Source organism: Monodelphis domestica, chromosome 2, assembly GCF_027887165.1.
Source record: "Monodelphis domestica isolate mMonDom1 chromosome 2, mMonDom1.pri, whole genome shotgun sequence".
Lineage (NCBI taxonomy): Eukaryota > Metazoa > Chordata > Mammalia > Didelphimorphia > Didelphidae > Monodelphis > Monodelphis domestica.
This window is the reverse complement of record NC_077228.1, coordinates 177251893-177268058: the sequence shown is the minus strand read 5'-3', so window position 1 is coordinate 177268058 and position 16166 is coordinate 177251893. Positions and strand designations below refer to the sequence as shown.

Sequence of the window (16166 nt, the reverse complement as noted above, 5' to 3'; positions counted from 1 at the left end):
CCTCACAATGAGCCCATTTAGCTTGGAGTTTATACCAGTGTGATAAATTTTCCCAACAGAAGGAATATTCCTATGGTCTAAGAAATGATGAATGTGATGAACATAGAGAAGCATGGATAAATAGACATAAACTAATGCAGAGTGAAGCAGAGCCAAGAAAAAAATATACACAAGGCATACAATAATGTAAGTGGAAAGAATAACCAAAAAATAAAATAATGGTAAAAGTTACAAAATTATAAAGAACAAGTATATCTTGAAAGAAGAGATGGAATCTCCAACGCTATCCCACTGCAGAGGTGGAAAACCAATAAAAGATGTACAGTACACACATTTCCAGACTTTCTCAATGTCTTGATCAGTTTTGCAGATTTTTTTCTCTTTATTTTTCCTTTTTGTCTAAAAAAATCATTGATTATATGAAAGAGCACTCTCAGAGAGTGGGGAAAGAATACTATCATCCTTTAAGGATGGAGTAGGGTTCTCAGGGAAGAAATGGGGAAGGGATACTATTGAGTTATTTTTACAAATACAAAAGACACCAATAAAACCGTATTTTAAAAGAAATAAATTGAATTATACCCAAAATGCCATATGTATACCCCTCTTTTCTCTCTCAACCCTCTCTTAGGAAAATTCATTTCACTCTCAGGAGTTCAATTTAAATGAACTTCAGTTTCAATTTAGGGTAACTCCTAAATCAAGCCCTAAAATAATTCCTGATTTCCTATATTATAGCTAACATTATCTCAAACATTTTCAACCAACCATCTTTCCAACAACTCAAATTAAACATATTAAAAATAAGAAACATCTATTTTTCCCTTCTCCAAATGGCCCTATTTATCCTTGACAATAAGTCTGGTCATGTAACTTCATTTTTCCTTCTTTATCAGTCTCTCATATCCAATCAGTTTCCAAGGCTTATTCCGCATGTACAAAGTATCTAACATCGCGTTTCTTCACTATGGTATTATTGCCACCAAAGAAAAGGCCTGCATCATCTCTCTTCTGTACTATTATAGCTTCCTACTAACTGGAATCATTATTTCTAGCTTCTTCTCTCTCTAATCCATCTTTTCTGTATATGGACCAATATAACCTTCTAAATAAGGCCAGCTGGTCAGACTATATATCATATCATACCACTATCACAAAAAACTTAAGTAGCTTCCTATTTCTTTGGGGATCATATTCAAATGCTTTTTTCTAGGAATTCAGGCATTACAAAATTTGACACTGGACTGATTTTATACTAATTCAATTCATACATTTGATACAGAAAGATATATCATCCATACACACACAATACAACACATAAAAATTATTTTATTTCTGATCTCTTTAGTCATAAAGCTTTTCACAAGATATTTTCCCTTTATTCTACATTAACTTCCCAGTTCTCTCTTCAGCTTTAATTTTCACAAGAAATATACTGAAAGTTCAATTTCTTGCAACTCTAAAGCTAGACAAGTTCACTCATCATAAATCTTTCTCCATAAATGTAAAAAGTAGAGAAAATTCCTTAATCTTCCCAAAGATAGATCAACATTCAGCAATGCTGTTTGCAAAACATTTTCCCAGGAAGAACTCTGAAAGAATGAGATGCTAAGCTGTTTTAAAAGTTGTGCCAAGTAGATGGTTCAAACGGTAAAAGTTAAGATTCTACAATTCTTGTTTTTAAGACCAGTATAATTAAGTAAAAGAAAAAAAAGTTGCTACAGTCCGTTGAAAGATGCTTACAAAGAACAGTCAGACACCTATCCTGACTCATGAGAGAAGAAAAAATGAAAGAACTCCTTGATATTTTTTATTTTTCCTGTGGTTATTGCATATAGCACAAGAAACAAGAAAAAGCCATAAAACCCTATTACACAAAATCAGAGGAATAACATTTGTTGAAGCCCATGAACTTAATGAACAAGAGATCATATAACTTATTCAAATAGAAAATTGGATTTTAAAACACTTTTACATCATCACAAGTTAGATTTTGCCATTGAAAATAACTGTTAAGAAATGTAAAAGAGGAAAAAAAAGCCACTGACTCCTGAATTTGTGGTTAGGAGGCTTAGATCACATGGGCCACCTCTGTTTTCTTTGGCAAATTATAAAAATCCCTGGACTCTATCTATATGGAAATAAAAGGTCTCATCATGAAGAAACTTATCTAAGAAGGGGCAATGATGAATCTTAAAACCAAAGGTTAGACCAGTTCAATAAAATCTATACATGACCATATCCTGTCAGGGAAATAATACCAAATATATGTGAGGAGTAATGAGCCTGAATTTCCAAATCTGAGGCAGATGGAACCATATCTCAATACAGAGACAAGCAAACAAGGAATGATCCTAATACTCAGAGCTGGAGGAAAGACAAAGGATAAACAAATAAGATAACCATTGAAGTTATAACATATTATACAATACAATTCTATTAAAACAAAATATCAGTTTTCATGACATAGATCTACAAATTTCATATTAAGTCAAGCTACACATACATGATATAGTAAAAGAAAAGACTACAATACATAGTAATCAATACAGGAAGGTATAATTTTCAACGTCAGCCTGTGCCTAGTCTTTTCTCTAATTAGAGAACAATGATGGCGACAACGTAGAGGTGGAGCAGGCAATTAACATATAGAATATGGCTAGATGATCTGGACATTTGCTTCAAAGGTAAGGATACTTCTATGCAAGTTTTGTGAGTAAGGACATTAGCCTGAGCCAGAGTCCATTCTATCTAATATTTTAGAATAATAAGCACAATTTGGTACATTAGGTAGATATGAGAATCCTAGTCTGTGGACCATGTCCTGTCCATTAATGGACTTTCATTGTACACATAAAATGTGCCCCAACACTGGTCTCATTAATAGCTGCTAGACACAAGCCGAAAAAGAATTCTAGGGGCACCGAGGTCATTCTCTTTATTTGGACCTAAAAAGAGAAAATACATGGTAAGTTGGCCAAAGAGCAAGTCGGAGCGAAGAACAAGGAAAGCAAAGAAAAGGAACAAGTGGCAAATTCCCTGGTGCCAAATGGAAAATCAAACTAATAACTTTTAAAATTACAGTGGTACTATTTATTAATGGATAGATACAAACTTGGTTAACTCTAGAAATTGTTCAGACAAGTGATCCAACAAATATATAAAGAACATAGAGTAGACCATACTCCTTAGCTTATACTGCCTCTCAACCAGAAAGAAGTTGAGAATAATAAGGTTTCATGCATACCAAAATATTTATTGCAATATTATTTGTAGCAGCCAACATGAAGACATAGCAAATAGTTTTTATTATATGTTTAAACAAATATAAATGTAATAAAATACTATACCACCTTATAAATTACAAATATTATGACAAACACAAAGAAAAATGGAAAGAATTATATGACCCAGTAAAGAATGAAGTAAGCAAAAGTAAGGAAACAATGTATATACACAATGCTTACAAATAAGAGACACAGAGAAAACAAAACTAAAAGCTTTGTGATTATCATGACCATCCTAGATGTCAAACACCAGGAATGAAACTTAAAAAGCAACTCCTTATTTTCACAGTGGAAGTCAAAAGCTATGGATGGGGAACTGTGTACACTGTCAGACATGATCAATGAGTTGGCTGATTTTTTTGAACTTCTTTTTTTTGTAAGTGTGTTTTTAATTTTTATTAAAAGGAGTAGCTTCCTGTGTAAGAGATATATGTGTAAATGAATGTCTTGTAAAAATAGAAGGAATAAATGAAAATAAAATGGTTTTAATAAAAATAAGAATCCGTAGGGATGTCTCTCAACAATGATATGATATACAATGCCTCTTATCTATAGAGAGATAAATATGTATCTTCCTTAAGTTTATAGATATTAACAAACTCCTAATTTTGAACTTGGAAGGCACCTCTGTGAAATCTGAACGTTCCTTTCACATCTGACTCACAGGTGAGCAAGACAAACCAGCAAAACTCCCAGATAAACTGATAAACAAGAGATTTGTGTAACAGTAAGACAATGTTTGAACAATGCTGATGGTAAACAATAGCTCCATTACAAATTCTTTTTTTTGGTGAAGAACCATTAAAGCTCAAGTGTTTATTACTTACTTCACATCACAATGTTACTTTTAACCGATTCTTGATACTGATGAGTGTACATTTTATGTACTTTTAATCAAAGATTTAATTGACACTACCTCATGTAAGAGACATAAACATGTTTTTATGGTCTTAACTTTAATGTACTTAATTTTGTAACAAGTATGAAATATAGCAACTATCTTTTTGAAATGTCTAAAACAAACACCTTAGAAAAATAAATGCAGTTGAGGCACAGCCAACTAGTAAAGCTACCCAAAGAAAAATTATTTTTTACCTAGCAGTCCTAATTTTTAGCTATGTTCATTTTCAATGTATGTGTTCTCACATTATGATTATTTTTTATAAAAAATGAAGACTTGAATCAAAGAGCATATAGTGAAAATATTAAAACAATTTTATGAAGCACTATAGAAAATCTGGAGGAAAACAAACCATATTTAATTGTCCATAGTTATTTTGCATCATATTGTTCTTTCTATCTCTTCTGGTTGGACTCTATTGGTAGTATAAAAAAAGGTTGATGATTAATGTGGGTTTAATTTATGTCCTGCAATTTTGCTAAAGTTGTTAATTTTTTTGGTTGATTGTTTAGTAATCTCTAACATCTCCAAAGAATGATAACTATTTCCTCAAAACTTATTCTAATTTTTTTTTCTCTTATTGCTATAGCTAGCATTTCTACTACAATATTGGTATACAGTAGTGGCATAGTACATAGTAGAATAGTAGTGTTGATAATGGGCATCCTTCCTTCACAATAAATTATTAGTGTGTTATTACCTTGGTGACAGGAGTAGTAGAACTAGAGAGAGAGAGAGAGAGAGAGAGAGAGAGAGAGAGAGAGAGAGAGAGAGAGAGAGAGAGATAAGGAGGGAGGGAGGGAGGGAAGCCTTGAGGAGGACAGGCTGTTTTCATTTTTGTCTTTATCCCCTTTTGTCTCCACATACTTGTCACACATTAGGTGCTTTTAAAATGTTTTCTGAATTGAATTATGTTTTTCTCTCCTCAAAAAACAAGCTATTTCAGTACTCATTAAGCAGAGCACACATGCAAGGTAGTAGTAATATACAAGAACTAAGGGAGATACCCTGCAAATCAATTTTTCACACTGGACACTATGACGACTTCACCCAACTCTAAAAAGATTGACAGACATCTAAACAATGGAATCATTCAGGAATACTTCCCTACTAGAATGCCTAGTTGAAAATTTCAAAGGATTTGAAGTAAAGGGAGAAAAAATGGATTCCCAAATGGTAACCTAGGGAAATCATAGAAGGAAACACAAGGCTATAGAGATGAGAGCATGATGAAATAAATAGCTATAGCATCCTAAAAAGCTATGAAAACTAATTAAATAATTTTTTTAAAAGTCAGTTTTAACTTCCCTCAATCAACAAGACAAAATGTCAACAATTATTATTTTACTTCTGGAAATAAAATATCCCCATTTTCAAATATACTAGAGATGACTGTAAGCAAATCTAAACTGGTGTTCTTTTAGGGGATTGCTTGTGTTTGGTTTGAGCAATCTTGGTTTTTTACAGGATTCATTTATTTACACATAGTTGCTTAAATTTTACAGAAAACTCTTCTGGGGGTTTACTCAGAATTTCTGAAACAATATAGTTGAGTAAATCAGACAGCTGTTCCCAAGACATGATAAAACCACATTTAAATCATCTGCAAAGGAGAAGAAGGCTATTTGTACATTATGAAAAATGCTGAAAACCCAACAACTGGAAAGGTCACTTTGTTTAAAAAGTTACCAAAAAATAAGCAAAGGGGAAAAAGTTTAACATTGACTAACAACTTTAAAGTTGTTCTATTTGTGCTTATTTCTGGGAAATCAAATGTCAAGACTTTTATATAAGAAAAAGAAGAAACAATTGATATTTTTAAGTTGGTTTATGGGTGGTCCATTTAGAGTATTAAAAGCCTCTGAAAATAATAGACATTTTTCTCCCCAAAAAAGCAAAATAAAAAAGCAAGCTTTTAAGGTTTCGCAAATCTAGATCATTTTCATAAGTAATGCTGTGAATGTCTTGCTTGGATAGAACCTAAAGGAAACTTAACTTTGAAGTAAGGAGCAATATCTTAACATGATAAAAGGATGCGCCAAGTTTGTTGTTGCCCAAGGTTTTCAGCTGGATAGCAGAAATCTGGCACAAGGAGTCTTCAGCAGATCACATCCAGCTGAAAACTGCCCTCCTCTCCAGAACAAAACAGACCTTGGGTTTGTAAAACCATCCAAAAGAGTGTATCTGAATCATGTGGATTTTTAAAAAAAATGAGACTAAAACACCAATTCCAAGAAACCTGCACATTTCAAGCCACAGGCAAAAATTTTAGTCTTTTCCTATGCCTCCAAAGTAAGAAATTTCCAGTGACTCCATATAAAAGTCTAAGTTTTCTAAGCTTAAAAAATTTTTAAATTGGTCATTGATGTTTTTAGATCATCAAGCCAATCCTTCAGTTCTACCACCTCACATTGATTTTATTCAAAATTAACAATAAGAAAGAAATTTAATTATATATCATCTTGAGTTTTTTAATTTATATACTATGAATTGCAAAAGTTCAGAAATAAAGATGCTATGAAACAACTAGACAATATACTAAAAATAAAATTTGTGAGATAATTCTTAAATCTTCAAAAAGGAAAATGTTATAGGCTCTAAAGTTATGTGTGGAAATGATATTTTAATAATGAATTCTGGAAACACAAAAAGTAATTAAGGAAAAAAGAATGTTGCCAGAGGGGAGCTAGATGGCTGAGGAGACTGAACATTAGGCCTAAAGTCTTGAGGTTCTGGATTCAAAACTGGCCTCAGACACTTCCTAGCTTTGTGACGTTGATTAAGTTACTTAACTCTCACTGCCTAACCTTTACAACTATGCCCTGGAGCTAATACACAGTACTTTTTCTAAAACAGAAATTAAGTGTTTTTTAAAAAAAGAGGATGCTGAAACCTAGGGTTTCATATGAACACCGTTTAGGAGACAGATTTTGAATGATGTTAGTTTACCTGTTTCAAGGCCACTGCCCCAAAATAAATCTATAATATGGGTCTGGGAGATAATAAGGGTCATCATATTTATTCTATAAGAGTACAAAATAGTCATTCCAGCCAAAGCCTCAGCTACAAAATAAACTTGGGCATAATTCTCAGACAAGGAAGATAACACAATACCCATATCGAAATAGCATGCCTCTTAGCTTACAACTTAAGAATAAGATCAAATAGCTAAATATAAAGTAGAATCAACTTATCCAGTCTACCTATAGGAATTGTTGAACAATGCCATAGAAAACAATTAGGGTAAAATAACTTAATTAATAAACTGAAATACGTTGCCCCTGATACCTTAAGATGGCATTTTCAATAGAAAACAATGGAATAATAAAAGATTTTAAACAATACCTCAAAACCATTAACTGGCCAAATACTTTCTTCCAGAGAAATAAAATTATTCATTTTTATTCTTATTCTGAAAGATTTCCCAGATACGGAGTTCCATAATTGCTACTATAAATATTTAGTCACCTTTATATGCAGAAGTCCTTTATAACAATCAACTTAATATCATCTGTAACCATTTAAATACAAATTTATTATTCTATCCTCTATGGTTTTGGACACTGCGAATTTAAACTCAGACTAGTAACAGACAATATAATAAAACCATCAGATTGGGAACAACACAATCTCACTGAGCAACACTCAAGTTTCTTATCATTATACCTCAAAAATGCTTTTTGATTTCCTTATTTCATAAAGGGTTCAATACATTTAAAATAAGACTACATTTGTATTCAAGGAAAAAGGTACAACTTTCCAAAAAGAAAGAAAGTACATACTAAAGAATTCTGTGAATGAAATTTATTGTAAGTCAAACACTTGTCAGTTACGCTATCATTTTGCTTTGATTTTCTCCACAGAAAAGTTAGTTTGCATGTGTATAATATAATCCAAACAAAATAAAGAGTACTAAACATAACATAATTAAAACAACCTTTTCAAAACACCATTCAAAATGTCATACAAGTTTTAAGTATGTACCTGAGGGACAAGTCTGCCTTTCTGAATCCTAGATCAGAGATTCCAAAACTCCAAGAGCAACATTAAAGAATTTATAGGGGTCCTCTTCCTATTTTTAAGATGAAGCATTTAAACCATTCTAAAGAGAAACATGGGTTAAACCATGCCTCAAACAATACAGAAAAAGATATTCTAGAATCTAATTTGTAAACATATTCCACACAAATAACATATATATACATAAATATATTCACACACACACACACACACACACACACACACACACACACACATATGTATATATATCATAGAAAAGGAAACACAAGGCTATAGAAATGAGAACATGATGAAATAAATAGAATGCTATATTTTAAAAAGCTATGAAAAATGATAAATAATTTTTAAAAAGAGTCAGTCTTAAGACTCATCAAATTATAAATGTTCATTATCAAAGAAAATCATAATAAACTTCTAGAATAATTTCCATTGCTGGCCTTTCCTTCATGTTTCATTAAAAACATATTTAATCTGTTATCTAAAAACTCTTAAATTATTTAAAACTTATTAATTAATGAAACACAAATATATGTTGGTAATTTGAATGCTGAAATCGTTGTAACAAGAGAAAAATTAATGCTTGAAAGGGATATTGTGTGAATTTTAGATTTATTCCACCCTACGTTGTCTAACAAAACAGGAATGTCTACACCCCTACTTAAGGATTAAATATTTAGAAGGATGGTCTATGACAGACTTGCTATCAAATGACAAATCAGAAACAACTGACAGACCCCTGAGCTGTCCTAAGTCAGGCTTAAGCTACCACTTGTACATGTGAGACGCAGGAAAGTGATGCAAAAACGATCTACATATTTGGCTTCACTTCCTCTCTACAGCCTCTTTGCATGGAGAGGTGGCTGGCTGCAGCATGCTGAGATTCCTGGCGTGGCAGCAGGTTTTGTCCGGGTTTGGTGGTGAGTGTCCTTGATACACTGGGGGAAGCTTAATTACCTAGTTCTGGTGAGTCGTCTTCTCTGAGCTAACTCGGAGGTTAGGCTGATTCCTTTCTCCTTTACCTTCCTAAACACTACCTTCTTAGGAAGCCCCTAATCTTCTGAGAAGACCTTGTGGCAGAGATCGTTGAACTCCCCCTGGCACAGGCTAGGCAGGAGAAATCCTATACTCTTTCCCTCTCTCTTCTTATTAATTCCTTCCCCCTATAATAATTAAACTGCCATAGATTTCCAAAGTGACTTGGGTATTTTATTTGGGATTTTCCCTGGTGTCCAATTAAATTTAGATTAAGGCACAACCCTAAAATTTAAGCTTACAATTGTTAAAACTCATTTTACTTGTTAATATGTTTATGTTAAACAAGTTTAACGGGTTCTATACATATATATAAAAAGATAAGAATAATAAAAAATGTGTAAGATTCCCTAAAGAAATATTGCAAACAATCCAAATCAGAATAATAGGACTTTTCTATATTCTTAGAAAAATTAAAAAAAATACAATGAAAAGCTCATGAGAAAAACAGTAATAATAATTAATCTTAAGCTTTTAAAAGGCTAAATTCTATAGGCTTGCAAATTCAAAAAAAAGATTATGGTAATTAAATCTAGACTTAATCTTTTAAAAAATCACCCTAAATATTTCTAGACTGATATTAAATAGATCTTTTAAAATACATTAATTTTAGAATAGAGCAGAGAAAACTCATCACAATCTCTTTGTTCCACTCATAACACCACTAATTCATGTCAAAATCTAGCCCCACTTTTCTATGATTAAAACCCAAAGACAAGGAGCCTAGATTAACTACAAATTTAAAACTGTCCAAGATGTAAAATGACTAATCAACAAGAATCTATTTCAATAAATACTATATTTAGCACCATAATGGAGCTAACAACAACAACAACAAAAAGTAAAGCCCATTTGCCCTAATGAACATGAAATAATTAAAAGTTAAAATCTCAGAAAGAAATTTTAAAAATAATATTCATTCTGAGAAGAGCAAGACCAGACTAGGCTAAAACAGATAGGAAAGGTTTGAGACAGAATATGTGACATGAACAAGGTGTTAAAGGATGAACTAGAATTTGACAAGCAGAAAAAGAAGTGAGAACATACTGAGCTGACAAAGTTGCATCTGGGCAGAGGAAAATACACAAATCTCAAGATGGGGGAGACTGAGAAAGAAGATGCTATTGGAGTACACTGTAAAATAATATTAAAGCGAGATAAAGGAGTCCAATGAATATAAACCAGAAGAATTTAGATTTGAAGTAGTCATAAGGCAAAAACAAGAACATATTCTAAATTATTTATTCTCCTAAAGATCAGTACTCACCAAAGTATGGGGTTGGCAAGATCCGAGCAGCTCGAACTGGGCCATGTCGAACAGAAAAGAGCTCCTGTGCTTCTCCACTGATCTGTATGAGATAAAAAACAAAATTACAAGATGTATTTCATAGATCAATACTTGTGCCACACCATGACACATCAAAGCAAGAACACATAATTTTCTGTCTAATTTGCAGGATAGACACTGTACACTTAGTTTCACATATAAATGACTCAAATTTAATTTTTCAAGAGTAAAAATGTTTTATTTATATCAAACTGAAAAAATATTAAAAGTATTATGTTCCCCACTTTTGAATTGGGTAAATTGAGGTTCAGCACTTTCCCAAGTGTGAAATTTAAAACTACTCCACCCTACTCATACTGTACTTTAGAATATCTGATTTAGCTATTTCCTGATTAGTAACAATGGAGATACTTGGTTTAACAGAATCAGGTCTTTGGAACTCTACAGTGCTCCACCCTACTTAGTTTAACAAGGTCAAGAATGTCTGCACATATCTGAGGAAATGGCCTTCAACAGACATGTACAGAAACAGCGGACAGATCCCTGGACTGTCCTAAGTCAAGCTAAGAGATCATTGGTCCAGATGAGATGCAGGAAAGAAACGGAAAACCCTCTACATAAGGCACATCACTTCCACTGCTCTTGGTCGTTCCCGGAAAGGCGACTTGGGCTGGCAGCATGCTAAGTTTTCCGACATCTTGGCCTGGTGGCAGCTATTTCTTTGGTTTGGCGGTGAGTTTTCCATTGAGCTGATTCAGGTTCAAGTATCTTGGCTGAGCCCTTTTTGAAGTTCAGGCTGATTCCTTCCTCCTTCCTCTCCAAAACTATTACCTTCCTAGAGCCTCTGATCTTCCTCTGGGCACTAGCCAGGTGGGTGAAATCCTACACTCTTTCCTTCCTTCTTTTTCTTAATTTCTTTCCACTATATCAATTAAATCACCATAAATTTCCAGCTGACTTGTTGATATTTTTTTTATATTTGGGATATCCATGGCGACCAAATAATTAACATAGTTTAGGTCACAATGCTAAAATTATCCTTTACACAAGGTCATAAAATTTGAAGAAATAGAAACCATCCACATATACCCATTCCTCAAATTATCATACTTTCAGAAAGTGGAAAATATAAAAATCCTCAAAAAAGCTCACTAATTAAATATAAAATTTTACACAGTTTAATGTAAACAAAAAAATTTGGGATAGTCTGGTGAGATTCTACAGAACCTATGATTATATTTTATATATACACACATATATATAATATGATTAAATTCCACTGTTCTTTAAGTATTCTCCTTTCCTTTTACATTCACTCAACAAATGCCAAACAATTTATGTCACCTGTCCCAAAGACTACAAAGAATAGATGCATTTTTTCAAGATTTCTTCACCTAAAAGTAATTATCATTGTAGGAAATAATTACTCTCATGAGCAAATGAAGTATATTATGGAATTGGAAAGTTCAGGCATTAACAAGAATTTCATTCCTTAAAATAAATGGTTGAAATACAAAAATATTTATAGCAACTTTTCTTGGAACAGCAAACAATTAGAAACTAAGGAGTTGTCCATCAATTGTGCAATGACTAAAAAAGAATATGATATGTGAATGTGATGGAATATTGTCTGGTAAGAAATGAACAAATTTCACACATCATATAATTTTTATTTATTTATATATATAATATTTATTATATGATGTGTGAAATTTGCTGTAAAAGAAGGGAAAAATTCTGAAAAACTTTGTAGAACATGTCTGAACCCCTGCAGAGTGAAGTATAAGACGAGAAGAACCCTGAAGAGCAGAAAAAGAAAAACAACTTATACAATAACAGCATTGTAAGAATAAATTACTTTGAAAGACATAAGAACTCAGATAAGAGTATAGTTATCATGATTCAATAAGAATCATGCAGAAACAAGCTGTCAATCTCCTGATAAAGAAGTAACACTCAAGGTACAGAATGAAACATATATTTCAGACATATCCAACACAAGATATATCTGTTACAGAGGATTTTTGTTTTCTTTTTTCAATGGCAAGTGAGGGGGGTGAGAGAAAAAAAGATACTTGTTAATTGTAAAATACATAATTTAATTTTTTAATGGTCCCAGCTGGCTTCAAAGAAGTAAGAACACTCAAAATCCTTCTTTGCTAAAGTGGGGTATATGGGTATATAACATCAAATATATACTCAGACTTCCAGGTTAAGGTGGCAACAGAGAAGAAGGAAGGGCCATACTCTCCTCACAACTGACAAATACAGAGTCACAAAAGGACAAAAATCAAAATCATACAAATAAAGGGGCTCTACCAAGGGACACAGCCTTGAAGGAACACAGTTAGGGGGTATTTCCAAGCTATAAGGGGATAAAATTAGACCTACCAAAGCACAGTACCAGATCGTAAACTATACTATAAATCAGTGGTCATCAAAACAATATGGTACTGACTAAGGGACAGAAGGAGGGATCAATGGAATACACTTAGGGTAAATGCCCTCAGCAAGATAGTGTACAATTAACCCAAAGATACCAACTGTTAGGACAAAAACCCATTAGATAAAAACTGCTGGGGAAATTGGAAAAAAGTATGGGAGAGATGAGGATTAGGTCAACATCTCTAAAGCAAGATAAATTTAGAATGTGTGAATGACTTAAATATAAAGAACGAACTATAAGTAAATTAAGTGAACATGGAATAGGATACCTGTCAGATCTAAGGAAAAGGAAAATTTAAGATCAGGCAAGAAATAGAAAATATCACAAAATATAAAATTAATAATTTTGATTAGATTAAATTTAAATGGTATTGTACAAACAAAACCAATGCAACCAAAATTAGAAGGGAAGCAACAAATTGGGGAAAAAAACGTTTGTAATAAAAACCCCTGACAAATGTCCAATTACTCAAATTCCTAAGAAACTAAATCAATTGTACAAAAAAATCAAGAAATTTCCCAATTGATAAATGGATAAGGGACATGAACAGGCAATTTTCAGATAAAGAAATCAAAACTATCAATAAGCATATCAAAAGTGCTCTAAATCTCTCATAATTAGAGAAATGCACATCAAAACAATTCTGAGGTAGCACCTCACACTTAGCAGGTTAGTTAATATTATAGAAAAGGAAAGCAATGAATGTTGGGGGAAATGTGGCAAAATTGTAACACTAATTCACTGCTAATAGAATTGTGAATTGACCCAACCATTCTGGAAGGCAACTGGGAATTATGCCCAAGGGGCTTTAAAAGACTGCCTGGCCTTTGATCCATCCATACAACTGCTGAGTTTGTATCCCAAAGAGATAATAAGGAAAAAGACCTGTACAAAAATATTTATAGCAAAAAATTGGAAAATAAGGAGATATCCTTCGATTAGGGAATGGCTGAAGAAATTGTGGTAAATGATGGTGATGGAATACTATTGTGCTAAAAGGAATGATGAACTGGAGCAATTCCATGTAAACTGGAATGACCACCAAGAACTGATGCAGAGAAAAAGGAGTAGAACCAGGAGAAAATTGTACACAAAGACTGAAACACTGCAGCACAATCTAACGTAATGGACTTCTCTACTAGAAGCAATGCAATGATACAGGATAATTCTGAGGGTCTTAAGAGAAAGAACGCTATCCACATTCAAGGGAAGAACTGTGGGAGTAGAAACACAGAAGAAAAACATTTGTTTGATCCCATGGCTCTTTGGGGATAGGATTCAGGATGTAAACCCTAAACAATCACTCTATTGCAAATATTAACAATATGGAAATATGCCTTGATCAATGATACATGTAAAATCCTGTGGAATTGCTCATTGGCTAGGGGAGAGGGGAGTGAGGAGAGTAGGGAAAGAACATAAAATGTGTAACCAAGGGAAAATATTCTAATTTAATTAAATGAATAGATTAGAGAAGATAGAGACAGGTGGAGTCAAGATGGCGACCTGGAAGGAGTAGAAGCTCAAACCTCTGAATACCCTTCCTTACAGATCAAAAACTGAATGCTCCTAGGGGACTGAAAATCAAAACAAACAATAAGACAGAGCCAAAGAACCCTCCTGCTAGACTCAACTAAAAAGGTACGCACCCCCCCCAAAAGCCGGAATCCGAGAACACTTGGGTTTAAGGGGAAGGCAGAAGGAAGGTCCCAAGACCCCTCACCCCACCCACCTAGAGCTCTAAGACTACAATGGAATTGGGAACTTCTGGGCGGGGAAACATGCTCTTCTGGAGAGTGTACCTTGCTGTCAGGACTGTGCCAAGCTCTGAGCATCGAACACAGACAGCAGGGAAGGAGCTACAGAGGGAAAATAGAGCTGGCAGCCTGGCCAGAGCTGGGGAGATCCTCAATATTTCCTCCAGCCTTACAGGAGGTGTTGGCCTCAGAGCACACCCAGCACAATCAAGCTGAATTTGATCCCGTCAAAACTCTTCATAACTTAGGGAAGTCCAGGCTCCACACCACTCCCTCATTTACTGCTGAACTTTAATCCAATCAAAAGCCTCCAGGACAGGGAAGCTTAAACCCTCAACAACCCTCCTCCAAAAACTGCACCTAGAGATCTTCAATCAAAGCTCCAAGAGGGGAGACTGACAGAAACCCCAAAACCAGAAAAATGAAAGGAGCAACAGCACAGACAAATATGGGGAGGAAATAAGGGGTAGATATGAGCAAGCAACAGAAAAATAAGAAAGAAATTACAATAAATAGCTTCTATCCAGCGAACACAACAGAGGGGGAGGGATGAGCAAACAATAAATCAGAAATCCCAGCGAATCGGATAAAGCCATTGGAAGAATTCAAAATGAAATTCAAAACACAATTAAGAGAGGCTGAAGACAACTTTAACAGCAAAACTAGTCATCTGGAAACAGAAAACAGTGTCTTGAAAGCCAAAATCAATCAGCTGGAAACTGAGGCAAAGGAGATGAAAGATGAGGTAAAGAGGATGAAAGATGACCTTCATAGAAAATTAGACCAGAAAGAAAAGGATGACCAAAAAGCCAGGGATGAAATCCAGTATTTAAAAACCAGAATACAACTAGAATTAAGTGACCTCACAAGGTAGCAGGACAGTATAAAACAAAAACAAAAAAATGAAAAATTTGAGGAAAAAATGAAGCATCTCATTCACAAAACAGAGGATTTAGAAAATCATTCAAGAAGAGACAATTTAAGAATCATTGGTCTACCAGAAGACCATGACAAAAGAAAAAGACTGGACACAATACTACAGGAAATTATTCAAGAAAAATGCCCTGATAATCTAGAACAAGAGGGAAAAGAGGAGATTGAAAGAATCCACAAATCACCGCCTGTACTTAATACCCAAGTGACAACAAGGAATGTTATAACCAAATTCAAGAACTATCTGACGAAAGAAAAGATATTACAAGCTGACAAGAAGAAGTCATTCAGATACCATCGAGCCACACTGAGGATAACGCAAGATCTGGTTGTGCAAGATCTTTTATTTATACATACATATATATATATATATATATATGTGTGTGTGTGTGTGTGTGTGTGTGTGTGTGTGTGTGTGTGTGTGTGTGTGTGTGTGTGTGTGTGTATAAAACTAGAGCTAAAAAAGAGAGGTTAATACTAAAAGAAATTGGAAAAGAAACAA

General features: G+C 33.7%; 1 protein-coding gene across 1 annotated transcript in view; it reads right to left on the bottom strand.

The window, feature by feature from the left end:
- Positions 1-16166, bottom strand: part of BCAS3 (BCAS3 microtubule associated cell migration factor) — a 957541-nt gene that overhangs the window by 829547 nt on the left and 111828 nt on the right. The window contains exon 7 of the mRNA XM_056814655.1: positions 10508-10589. Coding sequence (XP_056670633.1) covers positions 10508-10589 — 82 coding nt within the window. The remainder of the gene's footprint in view (positions 1-10507; positions 10590-16166) is intronic.